This window comes from Clarias gariepinus, chromosome 21 (genome assembly GCF_024256425.1).
Source record: "Clarias gariepinus isolate MV-2021 ecotype Netherlands chromosome 21, CGAR_prim_01v2, whole genome shotgun sequence".
In the NCBI taxonomy this organism is placed as follows: Eukaryota; Metazoa; Chordata; class Actinopteri; order Siluriformes; family Clariidae; genus Clarias; species Clarias gariepinus.
The window spans coordinates 27,213,492-27,227,958 of NC_071120.1; the positions used below are offsets into that span (position 1 = coordinate 27,213,492).

The 14,467-nt window shown below is 37.3% G+C and overlaps 1 protein-coding gene across 2 annotated transcripts; it reads left to right on the forward strand.

Moving 5' to 3' along the window:
- The first annotated feature begins 825 nt into the window (after positions 1 to 825).
- ap3m2 (adaptor related protein complex 3 subunit mu 2) lies at positions 826 to 12,310 on the forward strand. 2 transcript variants are annotated; one of them, XM_053481675.1, is made up of 9 exons: positions 826 to 969; positions 2,676 to 2,969; positions 4,437 to 4,608; positions 5,054 to 5,191; positions 6,767 to 6,852; positions 7,414 to 7,547; positions 8,675 to 8,882; positions 9,228 to 9,372; positions 10,772 to 12,310. In XM_053481675.1, the coding sequence occupies exons 2-9, from the start codon at positions 2,697 to 2,699 to the stop codon at positions 10,870 to 10,872; spliced, it is 1,257 nt and encodes a 418-aa protein (XP_053337650.1). In that variant the 5' UTR covers positions 826 to 969; positions 2,676 to 2,696; the 3' UTR covers positions 10,873 to 12,310. The 2 variants fall into 2 exon arrangements, with proteins under 2 accessions (XP_053337650.1, XP_053337651.1); XM_053481676.1 differs by having other exon boundaries at positions 836 to 969; positions 2,680 to 2,969.
- Positions 12,311 to 14,467: the final 2,157 nt, after the last annotated feature.

Below are 14,467 nucleotides of genomic sequence, written 5' to 3' on the forward strand. Positions count from 1 at the left end.
TCTTCTTGCTACCGTCCTTGCTAACAGTCCATGGCTTTATGTCTTCACTAAACTTTACACAAAACGTAAAAAAAAACAAAAAAATAAGCCTGCTGACACAGACAAGTTTAGAGCAGCCGGGGTTTGGCTCGGTTCGGTGCTTTGCTCGTATGCTGAATTTTTTTTCTTCTGCTAAATGATCAAAATTTCAGGTCTTCACGTGAAAATTTGGTAAAAAGGTTCACAGTACTAGAAGCGCTGCACTCGTACCGCATGCGTAGATGTACGACTTTAAACGTTGTTTTATTTAAAAAAAATAAAATAATAATAATAATAATAATAATAATAATAAAGGGTATTTATTGCTTTTTAATGACTCATGCGTTTCTGTATTTAAAGTTCTGTTCAATTTTAGGATTACAACTGTCGTATAAAATACACTTTATTTCCCTTTTTTTTTTTTTAAACAGAATGTGTAACACATGAAGCATCTTATTAAATGTACTGTTAACACCCATTTGTTTTTATGATGCACTGTGGTGTTTTTCTTTTGTAATTAAATCTCTGTCGCCATTTTTGACGTCGATGTTCTGGGTTTGACACAATTGAGGAGGTTTAATCCAAATATACAGCTTTTTAGATATCAAGTGCACTACTTAGGGAGCACCAGACTCTTGACATCACACACTTTGTGAAAGAGACAGGCAGCCATGTTGAGACGCGGCCGGCACGAAGCTATTGTAAGTTACTTCCGTGATTTGCACCAATCGTGTTAGGTGAGGGGCGGGGCTGACCTGGCGGCGTCCTTTTCTATTGGTTGAAGAGAACTGTCTGTCATGTATTTCCTCCGAAACCAGAATAACGGCGAAGGAAAGGGATATTTCCCATCTGCGCTTGTTATTTATTATTATATATTTATTTATTTTTTTACAATTTAGCAGAGGATCAAAAGAGTAAAGCGGAAACCAGAACACATCTCCTGGAATTGCTGTAAGTCTTACGCTTTTTAGATATGATATACCTTTGCGTGTGTTGTACAGCGGTAAAAACAGGGAAATGTCGTGTTCTGGTGAGAGGATGAGAGACGCAGGCGGTCACAAGACCATCCCGTGATGTCAGGGAGAGGAGGAAAGATGTACAACTATATCTACACTTCTGCAGGGTCTATAGGAGAACTTAAAGCAGTATTAAATATTACATGATGTATCAGATTCCCAGTGCAGGTGCCACCCGGGCCCTGCACCAAGCTCCTCGAGAGATCAGGGGTGCCAAAACTATTGCGAAAGAAATTCTTTCTACCATTACCTAATAATGGGACCTGCATACATTTTTATTGACCTTTGAATGCGTTTTCAAAACGTTAATTTAGGTGTAAGTTTGCATTTTGCTGTTAACAAATATATAAATTATATTTTATTCTCTTAATAATAATAATAATAATAATAAATAATAATAATAATAACAATAATAAAAGTATTTTAAAAGTAAGGACTAATTGCTATGACGTACGATAAGAAAATTTTAATGTATGATAATCCAGCCTAAAAAGTTAACACATCTTTAGAAATTAAATAATAATAAAAAATGATAAAGAAAAATAAAGAAAAATGTGTGTAAAAAAGAAAAAAAGTGTGAAATTACACAGTCAGACAGAAAAATGTCAAAAGTACAGTCAAACAAAAAATATATACATACTTAAAAAAAGTATGATTTATTGATGTGTGTGTGTGTGTATATATATATATATATATATATATATATATATATATATTTAAAATCAATATATAACCTATAGCAATAAATTTAGCATTAAAATATTTTCATAAAAGTTTTTTTGCCTGAAGTGTTTTATTTTTTATTTTTTGGCTGTTAATTTTGTGTGTGTGTGTGTGTGTGTATATATATATATATATATATAAAACAACAGCAAAAATTGGAAGTCAAAAGACCAACTCAATCAGTTATTATAATTAATATTAAGGATATAGAAATTAATTTTTAGTACAATCTCATACACAAACAGAGACCTCATGATCAGCAGTCCAGCACCTTAACCACTAAACTTCCCCTGACCCCCTATGTGCAGGTACATATCATGATTATTTTGTGTGACAATTCATGTATCGCAACACTGACTCCAAAATCTTCCTTTTTTGATTAATTTGCAATATGTTTGCATTTAAGGTGGTAAAATGTTGCAGTTCCTCCACAGTCCTACAGGTGGTGCACTCTAAGTTGTGTGCAGTCTCTTGTGGTGACCCCTTGACAGGAGCAGCCGAAAGACCAACAGCGACAAATTTAAGAAACTCCAAAAATGTATACAAATTAAACTCATCATTCAATTATACGATAAAATAAAATAAATGATTAAGTGGCTGTGTGTAAATGTAGAACAATCTGTTAACGATTATTAAAAGTTGTTTATTATTGTAGTCAAATAAGTCAAAATAGTGTCACATCAGTCTTACAGGCTTTACCCTGAGGGCTTATTTCATTCTCACAGCTGTGGGCCTTTGACCTGATATGGAGCTTTGCAGGAGTTTTTGTCACTAAATGAGCATTGAATGGAAACATGATTTATTACATTAGATCAAACAATGCTTGAAGTCTTCAAAAGGTTTCCCCAGTTCCCTGACCCAGCACTAGATCTGTGTTTAACGTTTGTTCAAACGTGGTTCCATTGTTTCATCTCTCAGACAGTCGCGTCATTGTCGAAGATGATCCACAGTTTGTTCCTGGTGAACTCCACGGGAGACATCTTCCTGGAGAAGCACTGGAAGAGCGTGGTGAGCCGCTCGGTGTGTGATTACTTTTTCGAGGCGCAGGAGCGAGCCAGCGAGCCGGAGAACGTTCCCCCGGTGATCCCGACGCCGCACCACTACCTCATCAACGTGCTCCGACATCGCATCTACTTCGTGGCCGTGATCCAGAGCGAGGTTCCTCCTCTGTTCGTCATCGAGTTCCTGCATCGCGTCGTCGACACATTTCAGGTGTGTGTGTTTCATCTAATTACATTCTATCAGCTCACATACATTAAAAACTTTATGTTAAAGGTCATTTTAAATATTGTACCAAATGTAGTAATCAGCCAATCAGGCATGTACTCTACAGTCGAAGCGTGAGTAGTAAATATTTACGTAAAAAAACAACATCATTTTTACAGTTGTCACACAAACACACACATTCTGGATAAAATTTATATCTGATGCACTTTTTGTAAATGAATGTGTATTATTCCTCTGATCTCGGGTTGCTAAGTAACAACAGAAGTCATGCTAGGAAAAAAAGCATACAAAATTATTGTTGTTTTTATGAATTTAGTGAAAAACATTAGAGATGGAATCATGAGATCATGTGTCGCCACACTGAACTCCAAAACCTTTTTTTTATTTAAAAAATAATAATTTCATAGTTCATGTGTTTGCATTTAAAGTGGTAAAATGTTGCAGTTCTTCTATAGTCCTGCAGATGGTGCCAGATCTCGTGAAACTTGACTCTGGTCCAATGTCCTGTTTTTTTTTTTTTCTTCTTCAGTTTTTTTTTTGTTTGTTATTTTTTCCGTCCCATGTCCTGTTTTTCCTCCGGCTTTTTTTCCACCCATGTGGCATGTCCCGTTTTTAAAAAAAGTTTTTTTCCCGTACGGCATGTGCGGTAGGAGCAAATTATTTGTCAAGTTTGTTTCGAATTGTAACAAAAAATGTATACATAAAATCGTAATACTTACAGAATCGCAATACAGATCGAATCAGCGTCGTGGTAATATTGTATCGGGAGTTTCCTGGAACTTCACACCAAAAGTGAATGTTGTATTGTGCACACTGAAATGAAATCCCTGTCCAGTCACAGCCCTTAGCTGTTCTCTTAAAGATAAACACCATGTGGTTTTGGATGGTGATGATCGTTTTAATTCCTATACAGTTTAGTACAGTGGTTTGGATGCAACTTCTAATTCAGTGTTTTTTTCTTTGCATTGTACAAAAATACCTCAAACCTGTGTAATAAAACATATGGAATTAGGTAATTAAGTAACAGCAGTCAATTGTTCCTTTAGGACATGAAGCTCAGTCTGTCCAGGAAACTTCAAGAGCTTTAAATGTACAGTAAATTCACCAAGTGTAGTCGCAAAAACCATCTTCAACCTGAGCGTCCCAGGAAAGAAAGTCCAGGACTTACATCTGGTGCAGATGAGAAGTTGGTTTAGAGAGGTCTCAGCTTCAGAAATCACCAATGAATAACCCTACATGAGAGTTTCACAGAGCTCACAGTAACAGAAACATCTCAACATCTCATCTGTTAACATCCATCCAAGGAGGATTAGTTTATATTCTGAATGTTCTACAATGTAGGAAATAATAAATATAAGGATGAAACCCTGAATTAGAATGTCTGTGCTATAACTTGTACTGTAGATTGTGGCATCATATCCAACTCTTTCATTCCCTTGTTGCGATCCCCAGGACTATTTCGGCGTCTGCACCGAGGCGGCTATTAAAGACAACGTGGTGGTGGTGTACGAGCTCCTGGAGGAGATGCTGGATAACGGCTTCCCCCTGGCCACCGAGTCCAACATCCTGAAAGAGCTGATTAAACCTCCGACCATCCTGCGCACCGTCGTCAACACCATCACGGGTAAGGATCACGACCCAGTAGTCAACCTTATATTGTAACACTGCTGAATTCTGATTGGTCAGGAGGTGTTGATGAGTTTTCTATAACAGTGAATTTTACAGTAACACAGCTTCACACATTTTAATATCGTTATTGTTTCTGTAGTAGGAGTTTGTACAATGTTAATGTGGTTAAGTATTTAATTGTATGTACAGTGTACTGTATACTAATAAACTTCAAAAGGAAAAAGGGAGAGGCTGGTAAAGGAACGACAGTTGATAACTGTTATATAACACCAGTGACAACGGGATGTTACTCAACATTATATAACTTTAAGTGGATAAAACACAAAACATGTATTAGTAAATTCTAATCACAACCAAATTCAGCACTTATGTGTTAAACAGCGTTAATTCTATACAGTTGAAATCTTGATTATGTTTATTTATTTGTGTGTTTTAAACAGGAAGCACTAATGTTGGAGAGCAGCTCCCCACAGGTCAACTCTCGGTGGTGCCATGGCGACGCACAGGAGTCAAATACACCAACAACGAGGCTTACTTCGATGTGGTGGAAGAGATCGACGCCATCATCGACAAATCGGGTACGAAACCTGGTCACATTCGACACGTCATGTTCTGAGCGTATACCGCGTTTAAATATCAGGCGAGGACATAAAATAGCAAAGACCATCTTTAACCCTTTAACATCCTCAATAAGAAAAAAAAAGTCTTTTTAACTCATTTGTTATTTCCTTGGGATAAAGTTAACTGAACAATCATTCAATTATTTTAACAGACCCCTGTATAAGGGGAACGCAGTATCGTCTCATATAACTCCTCTTCCAAACGGTTGAGATGTCACAACATGGTAAATTTATCAATATTTTTACAAATACTCCAAACATTTATAATTATAATATCATATATAATAACATATAATATAATAAGTAGATATAGATATCTCCTCACAGTTTTTGAACCCTAATTTGTTGATTCTTTAAAGCTGCTTTACAGCAATCACCATTGTTAAAAGTGCTATACAAATAAACTAAAATTCATTATCATTATCATCTACATTATTTCTTATTGTATGTCTTGAAGCATTTAAAAACTCGTACTATTTAACTTATACTAAGCAACATCTAATGCATTTGTTTTAGCATACTCTTTAATATACCTTTTAAATGTGCTCTACCAAAAAGTGGAGCAGGATGTTAAAGGGTTAAATATTCACCAGTGTGATTATTGCTGAAACTGAGATATTATTATAAATATCCAGTAATGCAAAAGAAGTACCTTTATATGAAAATATATATATATAGTATATTACAAATATAGGTACAGAAAGTTATGCCAAAACTTTTAACATTTTTTTACTTAATTGAAAATCATTAATTCTGGGGTCCGCTTTTTTTTATTATTATTATTTGAGAAATTTTCTAATCAAGCAGAAGAAAATCTCCTTCACCATCAGTTGCCTGCTTTCTCATAATTATCTTCTCCATTGTAAAGCAACATATCCTATTAAAGGCACTATAACCAAACGGCACTATAACCGATATTTTAGTGCATTTCTGTTATTGTCCAGTCTAATACTCCATCAATCAGAACAGTCACTGAACATTTTATTTAGCTCTTAGCTCTGTCTGTGTCACTTCCTGCCGCGTGCTTCTGTGGCGGCACGGTGGTGTAATGGTTAGCACTGTCGACTGGTTCGATTCCCGGCCAGGCTTGATTCCCGTCTCTGTGTGCATGGACTTTGCTTGGTGGGTTTCCTCTGGGTACTCTGGTTTCTTTCCACAGTCCAAAGATATGCAGTTTTGGTTAGGCTAAATTGCCCGTAGTGTTTGAATGAGTGTATATGTGTGTACCCTGCCCTAAGCCTCCTGGGATAGGCTCCAGGTCTCCGTGACCCTGAATATAGGATAAAGCAGTATAGACAGTGAGAGATTTATGTCATGTATAGAATATTATTAAGTATCTCCTCTGATGTGGTCTTGAGTGCGAGAGTGCACCACTGCACGCGAAGGATGTGTAGAGCATGTGACTCAGTGCTCGCAAAAGTGAGGTGCTCTTCAGTGATCCTCGTGCTGTTATTATTATTAGTAGTAGCTGTAGTAGTAAGTTGTAGTAGTAAGTTACTGTAAAATCAGAATTTCTTCTCCTCCTTCATTCAGGCTCCACAATCACGGCAGAGATTCAGGGTGTGATTGATGCGTGTGTGAAGCTGACAGGAATGCCGGATCTCACGCTCTCCTTTATGGTAAGTCTGACAACAGAGTTGCATCATCAGACTTAATGACAGTGTTGGTGGGACGAGTGGGAGCGTAGTCATGAGTGTAGAAGCAGTTCGTTCCACACACAGCGTACTTTGTTCATTCTGAACATCATCGGATACCGCCGGCTGTTTTATAGGAACCACAAATAGGAACGAACGTCATGGCTGTAACGTCATGTGAGTGGAAAAAAGAAAGAAACACACAACTGACCCTCAGTCCTAACACCTGCTTTTAAATTTCTTCGCTTCTCATTTGCATTCAGTTTAACTTCTCTTCATTTTCTCACACCTTTAGCCCCGCCCATTTCTTATAAACAGAGTCGGGTAGAGAAATATCGTTTAACCCCTGGATGTTTTCTTTATCATAATATTCAGATGTGTAATACAGCCGGTAATGATCAAAGCGAAGTTTTAGGTTTTCTCTAGCAGCACACCTCGCCACGTTTCATCCTTCACTTATAACCTTCATATAAAAATTATTTATTAAACACGGGAAAAGGAAGTATACAAGGTTTATCTGTTTATCTCTCTCTCTCTCTCTCTCAGAATCCTCGGCTGTTGGACGATGTAAGTTTCCACCCGTGTGTCCGCTTTAAACGATGGGAGGCCGAGCGTATTCTGTCCTTCATCCCGCCGGACGGAAACTTCCGGCTTCTCTCCTACCACGTCAGCTCTCAGAAGTAAGAGAAACTTCTTCCCTTCTTCTTTTTTCAGATGTTTGTCAGCCCTTTATACAAAGCATTTACTGTACAGCTCAAACACAAGGTGAAGTTTTAAACCAGGGCCGTTTGGATGAGCAGCGAGCGAAGTTTAGAGATGAGGCAATGAAGATTTCAGATTAATCCTAGATTTAATCCTTTAAATGGCAGAATGTACAAGACAGAGTAAAAATTTTGCCAAAAATAAATCAAAATAAATAAACTTAAGCCAAAAATAAAATAAAATAAAAAAATGTAGGCAATAAAAAAATGTGAATAATTTTTGGGCAAAAATAAATAATTTAAAAAATGTACTCAAAAATAAATCAAAATATAAACATTTTAGCCAAAAATAAATTTAAATAAAAACTATTTAGCCAAAAATAAATTTAAATAAAAACTATTTAGCCAAAAAAGAAATCGAAATTAAAACAGTGTAGCCAAAACTTTATGGAAATTTAAAAAATGTAGCCAAAAATAAATAATATTTTTTTAGGGCAAAATAAATTAAAATAAAAAACATATAGCCAACAATAAATTGAAATAAAAACAATGTAGCCAAAAATAAATTAAAGTAAAAAGAAAAATAGTAGCCAAAAATAAATAAAAATTTAAAAAATGTAGCCAAAAATAAATATTTTTTAGCCAAAAACAATTTTAAATAAAAACAATGTAGGCAAAAATAAATCAAAATAAAAACATTTAGCCAAAAATAAATAAAAATAAAAAAGTAGCTAAACATAAATAAAAAAATGTAGCCAAAATAAATTAAGAGAAGAATATGTAGCCAACAATAAATCCAAATGAAAAAAATGTAGCCAAAAATTAATCAAAAAGAGTTAAAAATATAGTTCAAAGCAGAGCCAAGACATTTTTTTAATTTAAAATGTTACATTACAAAAAATATCAATTATTCTAACAAACGCAACAAATGTCTTATGATAAAAACATATTTGTTAAATGAGGTTTTTTTTTTTGTTGCATTGTCATTAAAACCAGTAACGTGTGTGTTCACGTCTCACATTGTACAAAGACAAAAATGCCTCCAGATCAACAATGTTGATGTCTTTAAACTTCCTGCTCTCCCTCACTTCCTCTCTCTCTCTCAGCCTGGTGGCCATCCCGGTGTACGTCAAACACAACATCTCGTTCCGCGAGGGTAGCTCTCAGGGCCGCTTCGACCTGACACTCGGCCCCAAACAGACCATGGGGAAGGCCGTGGAGTCAGTGCTGGTGAGCAGTCAGCTCCCGCGCAGCGTCCTGAACGCCAGCCTCAACCCTACACAGGGCACCTACACCTTCGACCCTGTCACCAAGGTAACACACTAACACCACACACCTAACGTAAGCTCGCCTGGTGTCATTACTTTAGGCACCGCGCTTGAACTTACAGTCACACTGGTAAAGCACCTGCTACAGCACTACAGTGGGTTTGATCCAATGGGAATTGCTCATCAGGCTGGTGTTCATACTAATATAAATCTCCACGTCCTTTCTCAGATGTGTTAAAGTTCTAATCCAATCTTCTAAAATAATCACACAGTCTTTTCACGTTCGGCTCTTTAAAATGTTGAGCCACAAACAGTTTCTTGTTCGAATATTTATATTTATATATGAATAGCTTCACATGTCCTCAAACTGTATGAGTGTGTTTGTGTGCAGCTCCTGACGTGGGACGTAGGCAAGATCAACCCTCAGAAGCTGCCCAGTCTGAAGGGCACCATGTGTCTGCAGGCCGGAGCTTCCAAACCAGACGAGAATCCAACCATCAACATCCAGTTTAAGATCCAGCAGATGGCCATCTCAGGTACGACCGCTGAACACATCCAGGAAAACCATGTGGTGACATGAAATGATTTCTCTTCTGAGTTCACGGCTTCTAAGGAGCTGCTTGAACTGAACCCTATTCAGAAGTGAGTTCATGGTTCACGTCTCCAGGGTTACCAGATGGTGATGGGTTTCTTCCTATTGACTCCTATCTCAGGGAGTTTTTCCTCGCTGCCGTTGCCCTCGGCTTGTTCATGAGGAACAATCTGATCATTTTGATTTGATACACACACATCCTCACACATTTTAAACTGATTTCCATAATTTTCTTTGCGACAATGATCATTGTTAAAAGCGCTATACGAATAAAATTTAATTCAATTTAATTGAGTAGAGATGAGAAACTAGATTATCTAGATTTAACCCAAGATTTTTGGGGTAAATCTAGATAAAAAACTTTAAACACAAATTTCAGAATATATCAGGAACAGTATTTTATTTATTGAATAGATTAATAGATTGAACCTTATTGACATAAGGTTATTATATATAAACAAGCAATAAAAACCAAAAGAAATGTAGAAAAAAAGACACACTGACGGAGCTACTGGATGGACTGTTGTTATCTTGGTATGATGTTGGTATCTAAAATAAAACCGATTTATTATTTTATTTTGTAAAATGTTCAGGAAACAGGTTCTACCCACCCCTCTCTGCTCCGCTGCAGTTATAAAAAATTTTTTATCAAGAATCAGAATCATACGGAGCCTCTTAAGGGACATGGGTGGAGGCAAAAAACAAAACAAAAAAAAGGGACATGGGACCCGAGTCATGTTTTGCGAGATCTTTAACTTGACTTGACTCTTCAGAGTACTGATGTAGTTCAGCAGGTGGCAGTAATGAAGGAAGAAAAAAATGGAAGGAAGAAGAAGCAAACAGGCAAAATAAACTAAAGATAGTACCCATATTAGAGTTAAATGTGCGTCATTAAACAGGCATGGAGAGAATTACTGAGTTTTACTGTCAGCTTGGGCTTAAATATAAAGACATTTTTTTTTCTTTTAACGAGGCCTTTCGGTATATTAGTGCTAGAAGGTTGATCCAAAAGCGTGAGTCACATTTTTTTCCTCCTATTTTTTTTCCAAATCTTTTTTCCCTCCATGTGCCATGTCCTGTTGTTTTTTACTCCCTCACCTATATATTTCTCTAGAGGCTCAGTAAAATAACAATATCACTAAGGTTCTTTTTATTAATTTATGGCTCGCATTGCTTTGACTTGACCACTAGATGGCGCCCTTAACCCCTTTAAGTCCTTCGCAGGTCGTCCGGGTTCACATGCAAATGTATCTTATGCGTGTCACATCCCGGCACCATGGTAACGTATTATACAGTACGGACTCTCGGTGACACTTTGTTCTCTCTCCTCTTTTGTCCTAAAGGCCTGAAGGTAAATCGGTTGGACATGTACGGCGAGAAATACAAACCGTTCAAAGGCATCAAGTACATGACCAAAGCGGGCAAATTCCAGGTGCGGACCTAGAGACTGACCTCGTCTCCAGCTTCCTGCCGTCTCCAACGAGGGCAAACGCACAGCGGGATGTTACAGCGTGTGTGTGTGTGTGTGTGTGTGTGTGAAGGGTTGGGGGGGATCTGCAGGGGCTTGAAAACTGAGAACATGTGGTTGATTTTAGTAGGAAAATATTTTACAAAATTTAAAGGAGTTCCCTGGTGGAAAATGCCGATAGTGCTGTGGGTTTAAACGTCGCTCCTGTACGCGACAGCATTGTTAGCATTCCTCAGGTTAAAAGTATTCCTCGAAACGTAGCCGCTGATAAAAGGAAGCATGCAAGCTGTAAGTGTGTAAACAGTGTAAAGAACACACTCACCTTCCTAGCGTGTTTGTCCAGCATAGATGACAATGTTTATGAGAAATCTATCTAATTTGCTCCGATCAGTGCATCGCGTTGTGTTACGACATCCTTGTCTGTCTAAATCAGTTTATTTATTTATTTTACTTCATGTTGGTTCAAACATATTTTCAATCATGGAATTGTCTGTTTTATTTATTTATTAAGTTTGAGATTAAAGATGGCAGCAGTACATCTTAGTCCGGATACAAACACGAAAGCTACGGTAGAGGTAAAATGGCGGAAAAAAGAAATTACACTCAGACGTTTACGGTTAGTCGATGGATGTCTGGTGCATGTCGCCGTAACCCTGCCTCCTTATTGATCATGCACTTAGCTCTCCATTTTACTAATGGCTTCACTGCTGAGACACTACCATTACCAAGCCGGTATCCTGGACTACATTATCAAAAGACCTTATACAGTTTATAGGCACATCTGGACTGATTTATTACAAACAACGAACCACACACACACATGCAGTGTATACAGGTCCTCGATCCAGAATGTACTGTATCTCTGAGGAGAAAAAATATCATAACCACTATTCACTGATCGGTGAAGTTCATTAAGGCCACATGGACCAATAAAATACACTCTGATTGTTGTTGTTTGTCACTGGATGTTTTCTGTTTGCTGTGTTTGTTTTTCTTGTACTGTTTTTGCAGTGATGCAGAATAAATGATAATAAAAAAAAAAGTCTGAACTTTTTTTTTAGCCTTCAGATTTCTGTGAAGTGGCTTTCTTATGGACACACAGCTGTTTGAGTTCACATCACATTGTGTGTGTGTATGGAAATGCCCTTACTTTCATTATTAAACATGGCTATGATTTCTACCGTTGATTTATTCTGATGCAACTTCCCCAATTGTTTAAGTGAACTCAGATCACGCTCATTGTTTTTATGACCGCAGTTCTTCCCTAAAGTTCACGGTTCAGCTTTGTCCTTCCAGGTTTTTAATAATGCGTTGGACACTTCTTCACTCAACTTCAGTCTCCAGCCAATTGTTTTATTTTCTTGATGCATGTAATCAGTGACAACCCATCAGTTCTGACTTGCAACAAATAAAAATGTATTCTATAACTGATTCTGTACCTTCTTCCTCTCCGCTAGCTCTGGCTCTATCTGCACATTGTCTCCGTATTCTACAACATCTAAATATAAACCGACTCCCTTCTCAAACCTCTGACCCTTCACATACCCTGATTTTTTTATGATTTTTCCATAAACTGATTTATTTTAAGATCCCGACTCCCAACAAACTTGACATGAATTTAGAATATGAGCTCTGACTCCCCGCAGGCTTTAACCCTGCACAAGCTGTGACTCTATATAAGCCCTTAGAAGTTCTAACTCTCTCCAAGATCACACTCGGGATAGTTCTCAACTCTGTTGACCTAAAGTTTCCAGCTTTGACGCTTCAAGCACAGAGCAAGACTAAACACGCTCTGACGTAATGTAGCCTTTAATGCCCTAATTCTCAATCAATGATAGTTCTTTAAAAGCTCTGACTCTTCATAAAACTGACTTAATCAAGCCCTGACTCTGCATAAAAAACAAGTTCTTACTCACTACAAGCTTCTAAGCTCATAAACCCCCATGATGATCCAGAAAAAACCTGCCTCCTGACAGGGTTTTACCGCATTATCCAACATAACTTTCCATAAACTCTGACTCTCCACGAGCTCTGACTCTGTATTTACTCTGACTCGTTATCATTTGCCCTATGACCAAGTTTTGGTCTCTCGAACCATTTCTCCTTGAATTCACTTACTGCTATTTATCTGTAGAGTTTGAGATTTGCCCCAGAAGTTGCAGCTCTATAATAATACTATTACAGACCATTGATTTGGCATCTCTAAGCTTATTCTGGCTGGAAGTCTTTCTTTAACTCTTTCTCACCCTGTAGAAAAGGTGGTTCGCATTTATCTCTCTCTGCACCTCGCAGAACCTTTAACCAGACAAGCATGTGGATTAGACATGGTTAGATGTTTATTTGTTGAGAATGATTTGCTGATATTTTTCTAATGAAGATGAATGTCTCAAATAAATTTTACATAAAAAAAATCGTATGAAAGAGTAAAAAATTATATTTATTATAAAACTCAAATATAAAATCGAAAGCATTTTTCCTGAAAGTGAAAAAGGGTGTGTTGGGACTAATGAAAATGTTTATCCGTGTCAGAGAATATAATTAATTTCTAATAACTTTAAGTCAATTATTATATTTGTGTAATTTCATAAAAGCATTTTTAAAAATGTTTTACAGTAGAGGTTTAAAAGTGTGATCTGTTTTTTTTTTCTTGTTAAATCCTAAAATCATCATCACTGAAAAAAAATTTAACCCCTCTGCTCCCATGAAACTCCACTCCACACTTTCCTTCAGCCCCACAGCCCTGGTTCTTCCTCCTCCTCCTCCTCTTTCTGCCTCTTTTTAAACTCTAAAAGCAATAGACACTTAAGGAGGGGCCCCAGATGGACAGAAACTTTTTTTCCTCCATGTGATTTCAGTCTTGAATGAATTTGCAGTGTCACGGTTCGTTTGGCTGTGAGATGCATTTTTCTTGACTCAGCTTTTCTTTTCTTCTTTTTTCCTTCCAGACATCATGAAATTCTTTAATCCCTTGTAGAAACTTGTTAGTTTTTTTTTTACTTTAACATTAATCTGCTGTAGCATTCAGAGACCTGCTGAGCAAGTTAACAATTTACATTCAGCTTCAGAATATGCAAAGACTAACAGGACTTCATGGTGAGTTTGCTTTACTTTTCTTTTGGTCTTCTGGTGTGTTTTTAAATGCATGAGGTGTGTGTGTGTGTGTGTGTGTGTGAATACGTGTGTATTCCTACTAGGGGAAAGTGATTAACTCATCAGTGCTGCAATTAGTCCAATACACATCGATTGCTGATAATCTGATCTTAACTCCTGAGACCTGGAGCTACTTTCACCTTTATTCTTATTGCAGCTTCGTTTGCTTTTTCTCTCCACACGTGTGTGTGTGTGTGTGTTTTATTTACTCACTGTTGTAACTGGTGTGAGTTGTAACACATTTGAGCAGTCACGCGCAAACTGCGCGAGCGTGGTGCGTTTTTCACCTTTGTCACGTGCTTGATAAACGTTACACTAACGGCAACTTAATTGCACTTTACATAAACACTTAACACCTTCGTGAACACGTGCCTTTAATGCATGCAGGAGCTTCCTCATGGGCTGGATGCAAATATGCACA